We start from the raw sequence: 15,728 nt of genomic DNA on the forward strand, positions 1-15,728 counted from the left end.
CCAATACCATTCAATAGGGATTACTAAAATCTAATAAACCTTTATTTTATTTTTAGCATGACTATGGGCGTTTTAACCATGGGCTACCCGTTTTATTTCAAAAACACAATTTCATTCTTATTGGGCCTAATATTACTTATACTGTTATGCATTAGTGAGTTTTTCACCTTTAGCCAGCCATTTTAGTCCAAAAACAATAGGCTTCAACGTATTGGGCCTGTCTAATTATAATTTGTTAGCGTACTTCAGTTTTATTTTGATTTTGATTTGATTCGAGAATAATACTTTTTTATTTACCAAAATTTTTATATTGAACACTATTTTGCTCATGTATCCATAAATCATGCCAACGAACTAACTTCAGACTCTTCAGTATTCACTTTATCACTATCTCGTATAGGCTGAACCTAAATTTGTTAGAAACCATAGTACACACGTAAAATAAATTTAGTACACATAAAACTATAGATGCATGAGAAAATAGATGCACGATAAGAAAAAATCCACGTATAAATGACAATAGCAGAAAGCTAGTTTTATTCGTATATTCCAATTTATCTCTAACGTTAAAGAAATACAAAAACAATTTCACGTATGCTATATGTGTAGAAGGTTATATAACATTTGACAGGCATGCTGACGTATAAATGCAAATAGAAATATTTATTTTCTCAACTTTCTTTTATCTATAAAATTTTGAAACGCTCATGCCAAAAGTTTTCTCCAAGGTTTAACTGAACTAAAAGGCACACCGTATTGTAAGGACGAAAAAATCGAAAATACTATGTTATTCTAACAATAAAACATAATACATATACGATTCGGACACAACACAACACCACATGACATGGCACGATAAGTAACGTGTTAACCATTAGAAGTGAGCAAAAGAATCGGTTAATCGAACTAAAACCGAACCTATTTGAAACCGACCATGTAGAAAAACCAGTTTGGAACTGATTGAAACCGTAGGTACGGGATTGGTATATAATTTTCTCCATCGAAGCCGGTAAACCGAATCGTAACTGGCAAAATTCGACCGATCGTAGCCTAGTTTCTTCATCAGGTTACGACCAGTTTCGGTTCGGGTTTTGATCATTTTTGGCCGGTTTCGGTGGTGAAAATTACAAACCAGTTCCGAACCTACAATTTTAATTGGTTTCTACATAATCAGTTCGGTTTCGGATCGATTTTTGGGTCAGTTCGGTTAACTGGTTCTTTTGCGCACCTCTACTGTATCAGCTATGCCTAGAAAGTAGAAACTAACCCAAGTTAGAAAGTTTGAGTTAAAACTTAACCATGGTTGGTTAAGTTAGGGTTAAGATGCACAAACACTTATGACGGTAGATACATTAATACATATATACATATGCATACACATTACAACAACAACTTGCATAAATAATATTCTTCTTTGATCTTTTGTTCTCGAGTAAAATAAAAAGGGCCCAAATATTATTATTCTTCGGATGCTTCTCGAACAACGTGATGATAATAATAATTCGAATTCAACAAATGCTTACGCTTCAGGTTCGCATTCACTCTGATTTCCACTCTCCGCATCTTGATTTGGATTCGAATTCGAATCTGGATTCAATTGGTAGCGGTTAGGGTTTCTGTTGTACGGATGTGGATAATAATATGATCGATGCTGTTAATTAATGCTTGTAGATCGATGAGTTAACAAACCCTAGGCTTGTGTGTGATGCTGATTTGTGAATTGTTGAGTTAATTGTTAGTTTGTTGAATTTGTTATATGTGATTTTTAGTTGTTGATCATATCGGATATCGCGGTTGGATATAGGTAATTTTAATGTCATGTAAAGTTCATATATATATAGCAATTTAACACTAATAATTAAAGTTTCTGGATCAAATACATTTTATTCTTAACATGAAAACAGTAAGAATCGATTTTTTTGTTATTATTAGGTTTGTTTTTAAAATTGTTTTGTTGTTATTTTTTGTCCGTATTTGCTGATTTCCGTTACGTTTTAAGTATTTGTTGATTTACATTTTGTTGTTATTATTAAGTTTTTTTCTTATGCTGCTAAAAGTATTTGCTGTCATTATTTTGTTGCTATTATTAGGTTTTTCTCTTTGTTATTATAAAGCATTGCTTATGTAGATTGGTATTGTAGTTGATATTGTTTCTTACGTTCTCATTTTTGGTATATTGGTATCGTTTCCTACGTTCTCATGTTAAGATTATTTTGTACATGAACCTTGCCCAATAATTAGATATACTCTCCTACCATTAACAAATTAACATTTTGCAACTTGCAAAATACTAACAATCGTAGCAAGTAGGAACTGATTAAGACTTAAAACACTAAAATTTGAAAAATTGATAATCAAGACTTAAAACACTGATATCGGGAATGTCGGTCAATGTCGTCGATGTTATCGGTACTGATATTTTACCAAGCGACCGATAACCGATATATCATCAATGTTTTACTGAAAATTGGATTTGTTATTGGTGATTTTTGGTTTTTAATTATTTAGAAAGGTTTTATGTAAGTTAGGTTATGATTTGTGGAATTGAAGTTATGAAAGGCTTATAGCTTGTGAAATCAATGTGTGTGAGTTGGTACTTTTTTTACGGTGTTTTGACTATGCGGTAAGCTATTAGGCCTTCCAAGCACCAATACTTGAGTTCAAGACCCGAGACAGATTCAGCCGGCCATTATTAGTTTTACACTTTTAGTTTCTAGATGTTATTTTTGAAGCATTAAATCCTCTGTATGTTAAGTAAAGATGCTGATTTGTTGAATTGTTTGGTGAATTAATTGTTATTTTTTTGAATTTGTTGGTGATTTTTGGTTTTTGGTTACTTATATAAGGTTTTTTTTATGTAAATTAGGTTTTGATTTGTGGAATTGAAGTCACTTAACACTTATAGTTTGTAGAATCAATGTGCGTGATTTGATTTTTTTTTATTTTTTTTATTTACGGCGTTTTGACTCTGCGGTAAGCTATTAGGTCTACCGATCACCAATACACGAGTTCAAACCGTCCATTATTAGTTTGACGCTCTTAGATGGTAGATGCTATTCTTGGAAGTTGTAATTCTTGAAGCATTAAGTCCTCTAAATTTAATTTGAAGATTTAGATTTTTTTCATTTGCTTAGGTTCGAAACATCTGTTTTATTACATTACAAAGTTATATGTTGGAGATGACTTAATGTTCATAGCTTTATACTCTACTTGGTAGTTGGTGCATTGTTGTGTTATGCTTAGCTTCGATATATGTATACACTAATAATACTGTACTATACTAGAATCTCAATTGTTAGGTTCATAGTTATCAAATGTGATGCAGTTTCGGAAGCGATCATTGGCTCAAGAGACTCATGATAATTCAAAGACGATAAACCGAACCGTAGGTTCCAAGAACAATGTTCTTTATCAATAAACTTAATCGAAAACTCCCTAAACAATAAACCCTAGCACCCTATTTATACTAAACGTAAACGAGATAAACTTGGAAACGAGATAAACACAAAATAATAAAAGATAAACTAACAAAATAAAAGATTCTAATTAAATATAAATGCTCCTGCATCGTACTCCCTGTCTTCAAAAAAACTCGTCTTCGAGTTTTGTCTCTAAAACAAAGCCACCTGGATCGAAAGGAACATCAACTCGCTTTTTATTTATCAACACCATGACCCGCCCAATCCGTTCAACTTCACAGTTCGTCTCACCCGACTCTAAACTCGTACCACTTGGGTCGATCAGGTTGCCGGTTCTCTCCACCTCCTTCTCCCTGTCTTAAGAAAAGACTCGTCCTCGAGTCTTGAGAACGTCGAAAAAATCATTTACAACTCAAGATAAAAGATTGGTTCCTTTGTTCTTGTTACTAGACAACTTGAAAATTTTTAAAAACAAACTTGAAAACTTCAAAGGCAATCACCCGGGTTCAAACGAAATATCAACTCCTCTCTTGCCCAGAATAAAGTCATAGTAGGATTCTTGATTATCTAAGCTTAGATAGTTATCAATACCATAAAAAACTATTAGAAGTAGTAGGCTGTTTTGGAGAGATACCTTGTGAGTAGGTAGGCCAACCACATATGTGCGAACAATTTGGTGAGGTCCACCCTTATGTACACTAGGTGGGTTTTGATAAACAAAAGGGCTAGAAATAATCCTCCCGTAAACCCCATTAATATTGTGCTGAAGTCCAAAATATTCAATGCGTTATACTTGGTTGCCATACGTGTTTCATGAATGGGGGCCATACACGCATCCATAATAGGTAAAGGATCCTTATCTCTATTAGTCGACATCTCTTCACCATTTTGAATACTCACAAAAGCAGGAGTTTTATCATTTAAAGATTTTGTGAAATTACCTTCCTTTTGAAAACTCGTTTCTTTCGGCATGAGAAAAGGGATTACTTTAGGTTGCGATCGAGTCCCCCCACTAACCATAGGACCACCTATCACAACCGTAGGGGTGCCTCTACCATCTTCATCTTCTTCAACACTACAAATCTTCGAAATTGATTCCTCACCGGTAACTCCACTAAGAATAGTTTGCACAAACATTCTTCTTCGTCGAATTCAAATCCGTCTTCATCAAACGGACCGTCTTCCGATACACACTCATGATAGATCGGTTCGTCAAACCGAGGTGGGTGATAGTAAAATGGATGCTCCTCTCCGTCGCCACCTTCGTCCCCGACGATGGTGCTCGACTCGGTTTCCGTTTTGCACATCTCCCGTTGTAACTCAAGATCGCGGACTCGTGTTCAGAGCTATTTGATCTCTTCAAGATCCCGGACTTGTAGTCGGAGTCGTTTGATCTCTTCAAGATCGCGAACTCGTTGTCGGTGTCGTTTGATCTCTTCAAGATCCCGCGGGTTGGGATGGATTCCATTGCTGCCTCTCGTGGCGACTCTGCTAGTAGAGTACCAATCTCTATCGGGGGCACGCGAATCAAACATACTTCTGTCGTTGCCTCTGGCGGCGAATCTAAGAGCAAGAAAGTATTTATCCTCACGTAGAGCCTTTTGAGAACCAAAAGCTCAGTTGGTATTACCAACTGATGCCGTTTCGGAAGCGATCAATGGCTCAAGAGACTAATGATAATCAAAGATGATAAACCGAACCATAGGTTCCAAGAACATTGTTCTTAATCGAAAACTCCCTAAACAACAAACCCTAGCACCCTAATTATACTAAACGAAAACGAGATAAAAACAAAATAATAAAAGATAAACTAACAAAATAAAAGATTCTAATTAAATATAAATGCTCCTGCATCAAAATGTGTTGGGCCACTTATGGCGCATAGGCCTCTCGCCTGGGACCTAGGCGCAAAGGGTAAAATAAGCGAGGGCCTGAATAAAAAAGCGCACTTAAATAAAAATTAAAACTATATTACAAGTAAGAAAAATAATATTATTCTTTAAAAAAATAAACAAAAGCTATTATATAGCATTTGGTATCATCTAATTAGTACCACAAGTTTTTAAAATAGTCAAGATTCGGATGTAATTCCAAAACTTGAATAACAAAAACTTCCTCATTTCTTTGACCTCTACTAGATCTAAGTTTCAATCGCACTTCCCGCGTTTCTTTTGTTCGGCTTTTATCTTCTCATGTTTCTGTCGCCTTCTTGGTTCTACACAACCCCAATCTTCGGCTTTAATAATTCGCTTGTCTAGCAAAGAATCAGATGACACCCTTTTGCGATTCTCTTCTACAATAGCATGACCTTGATGCAATACCTAATTCCAGGCTTCGGTGTTTGTTGGAATCGGTTTAATTGTTCAAGCACATTTCTTAGTTTTTCGAATTTTGGATTAATATAATTGCAATTGAAGATTGATCATTGATCTTTTTTCCTTCTCTGCCTAGATGAACTAGACAATGCTGAAGCGCTCGCTTAGGAACTAGAAGCGCATTTATTGAGCCTTGCCTGGAAAATGGACCTAGGTGCAGGAAGAGAGGGCTTTTAATAACTATGGTTAGGTTACAGAATACAGATAATAAACTGTAAATGTTCTTTCTCTTTTCTAACTTCATTATGGCTATGGCACATTTAACGTGCACTATAGAAGTAGCTATTACATGCGATAACAAATAATGATCCTTGATTTTGCATTTTATTTTTATTATCTGCATTTTATCTTTATTATTGCAATGACCATTATCCTTTAGCCCTGTGAACCAGTGAACTATCAGAATTAAGTTTCAGAGTTTTTGCATATAAGTACATGCAGAAGGCGATATAATAAAAAAACGCATTTTTGTAAAAGAAAATTTTACCTCTCTTTTAACTGTTTTATTAACTTTTTATTTTATTTTTATTTTTTTTTATAAAAAGGGCTTTTACATTTGTTTATATTATATGCAAATGTTCGGTTTAAAATTATGTAAAAATGGGTTTTTTTTACATGTAAAAGTGTTTTTATTATGAATATTTTACATATAAAACACATGGTTCCCTGGTTTTTTCTCAAATGATATCAACTTTGGATATTTATATCGCTGCAGAAAATATATACCATTGAACTCACCTCTAAATATATACCATAATCTTTGAATAAATACAGATTCTAATTTGACGCAATTGTGTTGCTTTGAAGGTTGAATGAAGAAGCACAAAAACAACCAATTCAATTAAGTATATAATCTTTGCGCTGACGGAGCATAACTAGTTTTTTTATCCAAGTGGCAAAAAATTAAGTAAAAGATGGAGTGCAACAGAGACGAAGCTAAACGGGCGAAAGAAATTGCTGAGATTAAGTTTTCGAATAAAGACATTACAGGGGCAAAAAAATTCGCATTGAAAGCCCAAAATCTGTACCCTGATGTTGATGGTATTTCTCAAATGATATCAACTTTGGATATTTATATCGCTGCAGAAAATAAAACAAATAACGAGTCAGATTTTTATGGGATACTTGGCGTAAGCCCATCGGCTGATGATGATACTGTGAGGAAACATTACAGAAAACTAGCTTTATTTCTTCATCCAGATAAGAATAAATCTGTAGGGGCAGATGGGGCATTTAAATATATTTCAGAAGCATGGAGTTTGCTTTCTGATAGAACCAAACGAACCGCGTATGATCAGAGGCGGAAAAACACCGATATGGCGGCACCACCGTCAGCTGGACAGAACGGGTTTTACAATTTCACAAGAGGTACAACTGCTGGAGCAAAAGCTACTAGTAGCACCCCGAAAGATCAGAAACAAAAGACTCAGAAGACGTTCTGGACGGTTTGTCACAGGTGTAAAATGCAATATGAGTATTTAAGAATGTATCTACATCAAAACCTTTTGTGCCCTAATTGCCATGAACCGTTTTTAGCAATGGAAACTGTGCCACCGTTTACGAAAGTTTCTACTAAAGGTTTCAAAAGTCAAAAAGTCAAAAACATGGCTGGGAAGCATAGGTCAACGAGTCAAAGCTTTCAGTGGGCCCCGTTTTCGAAAACGGGTACTCCTGCTTCGTCTTCTCAAGCTGCAACCATGGTCCAACTCGCGTATGAGAAAGTCAAAAGAGAGAGAGAAGAAGGTCAAGCGGCTATTAAACGAGAGGAAGCGTTAAAAAGGAAAAAGATTTCGAAACACGCTAAATATTCGTCATCTGGGCTGAAGAAAAATCGAGAGGAAATTGATGCCGGTAAAGGCGTATCTGATGTCGATGTTCAATCGCGGTTAGTTAAAAAGGCGAGGAATGAAATCAAGAAAAAATTGCAAGAATGGAAGTCAGAAACTGGTGAAACCGTGGTCAACACTAGTGAACAAAAAGAAGAAGAAACATGTGTTGACTTGGTAAACGGAAAGTCAACAAAGGATCCAATCGAGCCACTTGTACTCGATGTCTTGGATCCCGATTTTCATAATTTTGATCGGGAAAGATGCGAAACGTGTTTTAAAGAAGGTGAAGTATGGGCTGCGTATGATGATGACGGTATGCCAAGGCATTACGCGATAATTGAAAAGGTCAGCTCGGTTGACCCCTTTAAGATAAAGGTACGCTGGCTTAACTTCCAAACTAATAATGAGTTGGATTCAATATTCGGGTTTTCAAAACCATTAGGTTTCGGTGAGTTCAAAACGGGCAAACACGAGACGGTTATGGCTACTAATTATTTCTCACATAAGGTCAAATTTACTAAAACGGAAAACAGGTTTTTACAAATTTACCCTCGGAAAGGCGAAGTCTGGGCTTTATACAGAAATTGGTCACCTGAATGGAATGACGAAACACCGAACGAAGTAAAACATATATATGAAATTGTCGAAGTTGACGAGTACGATGAAGAATCGGGTTTTATGGTTACTCAACTTGTGAAAGTTGCAGGATTTAAAACAGTTTTTCACAGGCAGATAAATGTTAACGAAGTGAGGGTAATTCCGGAAAGTGAAATATTTCGGTTTTCTCATCAAATTCCTTCTCACTTCTTGACCGGTCAAGAATCAGTCAATGCTGTCAAAGGTTGTCGTGAGCTCGATCCTGCAGCTACCCCTGGTGAGTTTCTTCAAGTTATAGCAGATTTGCTAGAACAAGAGGATATCGAAATTGATGATGTCAGCGGCGGCGGGGATGATGAGTCAGCGGTTTTAGCAGAAGTTAAGGAAGTAGTGAATGTTGAAGAGTTGTGAGGTGAGATTTGCAGAGATAGATGATGATATCAGCGGGGGTGATGATGAGTCAGCAGTTTTAGCAGGGATAGATAGATGAAGAAAGTGGTGGTGTTGAGATGGAAGAGGCGAGTGCGCATTAAGCAGTTGGACACTGTGCATAATAGTTTGTCCGCCGTAACTGCTGATTTTCTTTAATTATTACTGGATATATGTTCTGATTACATTGTTTAATTTTGACTTTGTGATTCGGGGTCAAAATGTCAGCAATGAATACAGGATGAATGGATGTTATTCGTATTTTAGCTTAATTTGATTTAATGAAATTTAGTTGTTTCTAACATCTAGAATTTCTTTCATGGGGGCCATAGGAATTTTGGTAAAAATATCACAAATCTTTTTATGGAGGGCGGCTGCCCCTCATTCTTCGTGTGTATGCCCACCCGTGGTTTGTATGCAGCGGGTTGTTTTCATGGTTTTGTGTTCTGATGTTCTTTATTATTTAGAAATCTGTTTTTATATAACTGTTATTACCAGGGGTGAGATGGATCAAACTCGAACTGGCCTGAGACCGAGACTGAGACTGATGGGTTGGTAGGATGGGTCAAGCCAGTCTGAAAACTGTTTGGACTTTTTAATAGGTCTGGTCGGGTTAGAACGCTGCTGTTTGGACTATTAACTTATTTAGATTCTACTATAGGTTTATGTTTGAAAGACATCTTAGGCTAGAGGAATAAAACAATATTAGCATTACACATTTACGCATAAGGGTCTTATTACAAAAACGACAAAAATAATGAAACACGGTTAACGCTACCCAAGCGGGCCGGGTCGGGCTATTGCAGAAAAAGGTTTAAACCTATAATCTTCAACCACCCTACTAAACTATCCTACGCGTGAAACAAAAGACTTAAGCCTTTGCGGTCAGACAAGGATGAAATGCGGTCCCACAAGTGACCCATTGTCGTTTCCGACTATGTGGAAACACACAATTAGGAACCTTAAACCACTCTTTCCTAGCCATGTCATAGCCGACGAACCGGTTCATCATTTTAGACTGAAGCGATAACATAAGCAATGCTTTGTTACCCAAACAAGACATCTTAATGGGCTTTCCATAAAACTCTAAGCACCATACATTTGGCATTCTGTCAACCTCCTTCCACAACAGAGTCATCTTCTGAAGCTCCCATATGCAAACGCACGTGGCGGCGTTCTTCGTCAGCAACCCTGCTAGCATTATCCTGCCGTCACACTCTGCCAGCGTGCGCTCCCGTAAGTGGACAGGGGTTGGAACCTGAAACTGTTTCCAAATCCCCGTTTCCATGTCATATGACACTATCCCATCCGGATCCGACCTTAGGAAATACATACACCCGGATACAGTCAAGGCCTGTGACCTGTAGTTTGACGAAAGTGGCACGTTAACACACGCGGGCACGCCACCCGGGCGCGTCCACATTTCGTGTCTAGAATCATAAATTTCATACCAACCGCTCGACCAGACCGACATAATCCGGTAGGACCCACTTAATTTCTCCACAGTCATCCCGACAGCCACTCTTGACCAGACACTGACCGGACCAGATCTAGCCTGTAGCTCACGGTAAGACCGGGTCAACGGGTTACACACGTAAAAGCTTTTATGATTAACGTCTATTAAACACACGAGCCAGCCTGCAGATGCCACAGGTAAAACTAACGTTTTTGTGGGGACCAGGGGTGCGGTCGGGTGGTGCCATTTTTTTAAAACCGGGTCGTACAAGGCTCCCCTGGTAATATTTTCAAGTGTTCCAGCGTAGAACCACGGTTGGGGTCGAGTGAGTTGACTGCATTGAACTGAGAAGCTGTTGGAAGTCAACAGCGAGTTCCATTTCTGGCAAACGGATCTGAACCGAAAAAAGGTTGCAACCGGGAGTCAGGCAATTAGAGTTTCATACAAGTCTTCCGGGAATTCTTTCCAGATTTCTGGTTCCATAGGCTCAGTTGGAACATAGTCTTGGGTTCGGTCTTTTCGGGCCCGTTTGGATGGTGGGCCAATCACAGGCTCTAACATCTTAAACTTTTCTGTCATTACAAGATTGCAGTAATCATCTTCTGATGGATTATCTTCAAGGTTCTCACACCATCTACAAAGAAAATAAAGTTTATGATGAATATTGAATAATTAAGATATCATATAATCAGGTTGAATAATTATATTATACAAATAAGATAGTTGCCAATAACTACAAATCTAAAATCTAGATGTTTGATGTACAGTGATCACATTCACAGATTCACTAATTTCACATGAAGAGTTGAATACATCAAGTAGGGGTGTGAACAAGCCAAGCCTCACGAGCTACTCGATATCAGGTCGAGAAGCTTGAAACGAGCCAAGCCTCAAATAAAGCTCGTTTAGTTATTGAGCCCGAGGTCGATTCTTTAGGCTCGTCAAGCCTAGTGTATTCTTAAGTTGTAACTCTTTAGAACTTCTATTTATTAAATTCACACTGCACAGCCAAGCTTGAGCTAAGCTTTGGCTAGTTTTAGGTACTACACGTGCGCTCGAGCCGAGGTTTTAAACTTTAAAGTATTTTTCAAAACATACAAAAATTATTATTAAGAAATGTAAATAAACTAATTAATAAATAACAAACGAACTGAGCTCGAGCTCTCGTAGTAAAAACAAGCCGAGCTCTTAAACTTTTCCTCAAAATATATAGTTAATGAAAAATGTATATAAACTAATTAATAAATAACAACCGAGCCGAACGGAACTTGAAAAAATGATTCACGAGTGGACCTCAAGCTCTAGTAAGTCAAAACGAGCCAAATTAAACCTGATTTGAACAAATTCCGATCTTATAAGCTTTCAATCGAACAATTCAATACACAAATTTAAACCGTAATATTACATCACAAATCATGCAAATAGGTAAAGTACACAAATCAATCGATCTAAGCAGCAGAAAGGGGCAAAATAGTAATTAATTACCTGTAATTCCAAACTTCCGGCGGTTGTTGGAGTATCGTCGGCGGCGGAGAGGTTTTGAAAGTGAAATTGGTCGATGAGATGCTTTAACATTTAATACGCCAGCCACAAATAGCAGTAGTTACCATTATTATTAGATATCTTCTTCTTCATCTTCATCTTCATCATAATATTAGTTTGTTTCTTACTGTTTTCCTTTTTTAATTTTATTTTCCACGTCGGCAATGATGGTGACCAATACGATACATTTGTCCCTTGTTCCTTTGGTGTTTTTTCTGGTAAATACTAAATATTAAATACAAGTTGTTTTTACTTTAATTTCAAACCCGGCCGGATGTCAACTCGTACGCTTTACCGGGTCAAAGATCGGACCAATCTAGAAGGGCGGACCGGTGTTTGACCGGATGACATCATAAATTATTTAAATATAAATTTACACCCACATATATATAAAATTCATATACATATAAAAAAATAATAATAATAACAAACTTTAATGTTTATTTATGTTTTATACATTGCTTTTTAATTATATATGATTTATGTTTGATCAATAGAGATATCAATGAAGCTTGGTTGGTTAGCTCATGAGGGTAATTATTAAAGTTTTTATCTCTGAAATGATTCAAGTTCGAATCCCGGCATACACATCTCATTTTGGATTTAATAAAAAATGGGTTTTACCGGTTCACCCGCCGGGTCAACTGGGTCGACCGCCATCCGCAAAACCCGGCCGGGTTTTTAGAAACGTCCCAAATACACTGACCTGCCCCGGTATAGGGACCGGGTCCCGGTTGGACCGGTCCGACCAGCCGGGCAGGGTTTCAAAACACTGGTTTTAACCCACCGGAACTAGGTTGATAACTTATAAGAAAGTGAGGGTTATGAGGTTAATTGTGTAATTGATGGAACTTAATGGCTTATCAATTACCATGCTAAATAGTTATGGGGTTAATGTTGTAATTGTAAATGAAAGCAGCGGGGTTAGTTATGTAACTAAAATAAAGTTAAGAGGTGTCACATGTAACAAGTGTAAACATCGTGAATGTGAAACATATTTCAAAACTGTGCACTACTATTGATATTCACCTTTTACGCAACCTCTGACCACCACTATGGTTGTTGAGGTAGCTCAAAACTCAAAACTCGTTTGAACTAGGTTTGGAAATAACTGCTTGAAATTGGCTTAGGTACAAACACGTCGATGGGCTCGACTTCACTTCTAAGCAGTTGAGTTTGAGCAGACCCTGGCTTGGCTTGGCTTGGTTCTATTAAGTATATATTTTAATGCTTTATATTATACTTCATTCTTATTCTTTTTAACCTACTTTTACACATATCAGACCCCGAATAGTACAACCCAAGTGTACAACTCCATGTAGGTTAACCCAAATACCCAACCATGATACTTTCGTATTGATAATTGATTTGGTGTGGTATGACCTGATTTCTATTTTCATTATCACAATGATTTGGGGACCTAATATTCGAGATATTCTCAATGCTCATATGCTTTGATGTGAAGAATGGTGCCATATTCGAGATATTGCTCGTTTTAGTCTATTTTAGGGTAACTTGTCAAATCTTGTCTGTATGATGTTAGGCTTATTTTAATCTTAGTTTAATTATGTTACACATTCAGCAGCGTAGTTTGCTCTTAGCTTCAAATGTTAATCAAGCTTATTGTGCATAGATTTATATGTTATTAAAAATTTTGGTATTTGATTTATAATATCATACAATGTCTCCTCACAAAAGAATTAGAAGGTAGAATAGAAATTTCAAGCAATAATCACTTTTGAGTTGGGGCATTTCAAATAGCTCGAAACTCGTTACCAAATAGCCTCGCTCAAAATCAACTCGATTAAAGATGCATTCTCACCGTTATTAACAAATTACATTTTAACTTTTAAGTATGAAGTGAACTCTTCTAATAGTTTAGTTTGTACACGGATATAAACAAATACAGGCCAAGGAGTATAACTTATCTATATGCAACATGTACAATGATTATTGATGCATTAAAATTTAACTTTCAAGTATAAAAGGTGATTTGAGCAATTTAACTTTAATCATGTAGTAGCTTGATCCAAAAAACAATGAACAAGGGTGACCCACAACTATGACCAAATAGTGAGAGAGACCCATGACTTATTGACCACATTATGAATCATTGAATTTTTGTTGTTAAAGAAAGTGAAAGCCCAACAAATTTATAAGAATAAACCGAAATTTAACTTTTGTTATTATGACAAATGATTCATAACTTGTGCACGTTTGTAGTTTAATAAATCTCTTTTTGAATGGTGAATTTCTTACTTTTCGAAACTTGAACCCATGTTCTTTAGATGTTTAAGAGCTATTGTCTTTGTCAATAGATCATCAATCCCAGGAGCCGGCATATTTAATAAAATTTTTGAAAACTGCATTTGCATTGACGACTTTAACAATTCAACGGTAAAAACCATCTGGGTGAGGTTTTAAAAATGGTAGGCCGACTAACGAAGAGGTAAACATCAAAATAAAAAAAAAATGTAGGAGCGATAGTGGTGGACGGCCATGGTCTTGCAAGGGACTCACAAGAAGTGACGTGACCCGTGGTTAGGAAGTTCCATGCTTAAGCCCTGATAATATTCGAATATTAACGTGTCAAATCAGTTCGGCTTTAAAACCACTTAATTCAACAAACTAACTTTTCTAATTGCATCATATTATTTTTTTTATCAGTGATAACCGAAAAAAAAAATGTTTAGACAGGTTGGGTAAAACTAGGCTCATTAGGCATGATAAACATTTTAAAAATTTTTCTTATTAAAACTAAAACTTACTGAAATAAATAGTACGTTAAATTTGTGTAAAAATAATAAAAGGTGTCGAATATAAACTATCAATAGTTACTTCAAAGGTATTCTTCGTTGCCACTTAAGCCAAGAACAGTTTGGTGCAATTTCATCATTATATATATTTTATTTTAATATCAGGGTGGTAGTTTAACCAAATGAATACACGTTTGTTTTTCTTTGCCACAAAATTGTGAAAATATATACAAAAGTTTTATATAGATTTCTCAAAAGAATAGTAACCAATATATAAAAGTGTATTTTCTTGTTAATACAAACATGTTTTATTCTGTGTCAAACTGGTTAAGAACAATAATTATATAAAGTTATATGAAAACTAATTATGTAACATGTTATATAACCTTCTTTCACTAGAGTGAAAATTGGGTGAGGCCTTCCCTGTTAGGGGTGTTCATATTTCAATTCGAATTTGATTCGTATTCGAGTATATAAATCGAATACGAATTTATGTTTTATTATTTGATTTGATTCGAAATTCGAATTCAAATTATATATATATATATAATTATTTTATTTTTTAATTTATGTCAAATCCATAAATAATGCCCACTACAAATTAACTAACCCAGTGGGCCATATTATTGTTTCTTAGCCCATACTACTATGGGTGTTATTGACTTCTCATTTTGAATTTTAGACTATTTGTATTTAGTTTTGAACTTATTATCATGTGATATTGTAGCTACTTTAAATTTATATGTTTGTTTTGCAGTTATGATTGTGGTTTTCAAAGTTTTTGGCATAGATAAGCTTGAATCAGATCGAATTTATTCGGATTCAAATCGAACTTATTCGAATTCTATTCGAGTTTCATTTTGAATTTTAGACTATTAATACTTTAATTTTGAACTTATTATGGTATTATAGCTACTTTAAATTTATATGTTTGTTTTGCAGTTATAATTATGGTTTTCAAAGTTTTTGGCATATATAAACTTGTATCAGATCGAATTTATTCGGATTCAAATTGAACTTATTCGAATTCGAATCGAATTTCGAATTGGGCATATAATACGAATCGAATAGTTAAACTTTTAATAGAATACGAATCGATTACGAATACTGGTAAAAAAAATCATTATTCTAATTATTTGATTCGATTTAATTTGAAAATTCGTTATCCGATTCGATGAACACCCCTATTCTCAATATAAAGAGTTGCGACAATAGTATAACGCATTTACGCAGTGTTTGAAAGATATAACGATATTTGGAAACATAGTATAGCGGACTATGGCGCATCATAAAGTCTCTTGAAATAAAATCAACTTAAAAAAGTT

General features: G+C 35.7%; 1 protein-coding gene and 1 pseudogene across 1 annotated transcript; one reads left to right on the forward strand and one right to left on the reverse strand.

Annotated features, from left to right (window-relative positions):
* Nucleotides 1-6,631: 6,631 nt before the first annotated feature.
* On the forward strand, nucleotides 6,632-8,895 carry LOC143535198 (uncharacterized). Its single transcript, XM_077029520.1, has one exon. It carries the CDS (start codon nucleotides 6,709-6,711, stop codon nucleotides 8,629-8,631), a length of 1,923 nt encoding a protein of 640 aa, XP_076885635.1. The 5' UTR covers nucleotides 6,632-6,708; the 3' UTR covers nucleotides 8,632-8,895.
* Nucleotides 8,896-9,462: 567 nt separating this feature from the next.
* LOC143535222 (F-box only protein 6 pseudogene) lies at nucleotides 9,463-13,989 on the reverse strand (annotated as a pseudogene).
* Between the last annotated feature and the right edge of the window lie 1,739 nt (nucleotides 13,990-15,728).

This window comes from Bidens hawaiensis, unplaced genomic scaffold (assembly GCF_021521415.1).
Source record: "Bidens hawaiensis isolate Kalapana, Puna unplaced genomic scaffold, B.hawaiensis_p1.1 tig00010432_1, whole genome shotgun sequence".
NCBI lineage: Eukaryota > Viridiplantae > Streptophyta > Magnoliopsida > Asterales > Asteraceae > Bidens > Bidens hawaiensis.

Excerpts from the sequence above, each read along its gene's own strand:
- LOC143535198 (XM_077029520.1), top strand. The coding sequence starts at position 6,709 with ATGGAGTGCAACAGAGACGAAGCTAAACGGGCGAAAGAAATTGCTGAG.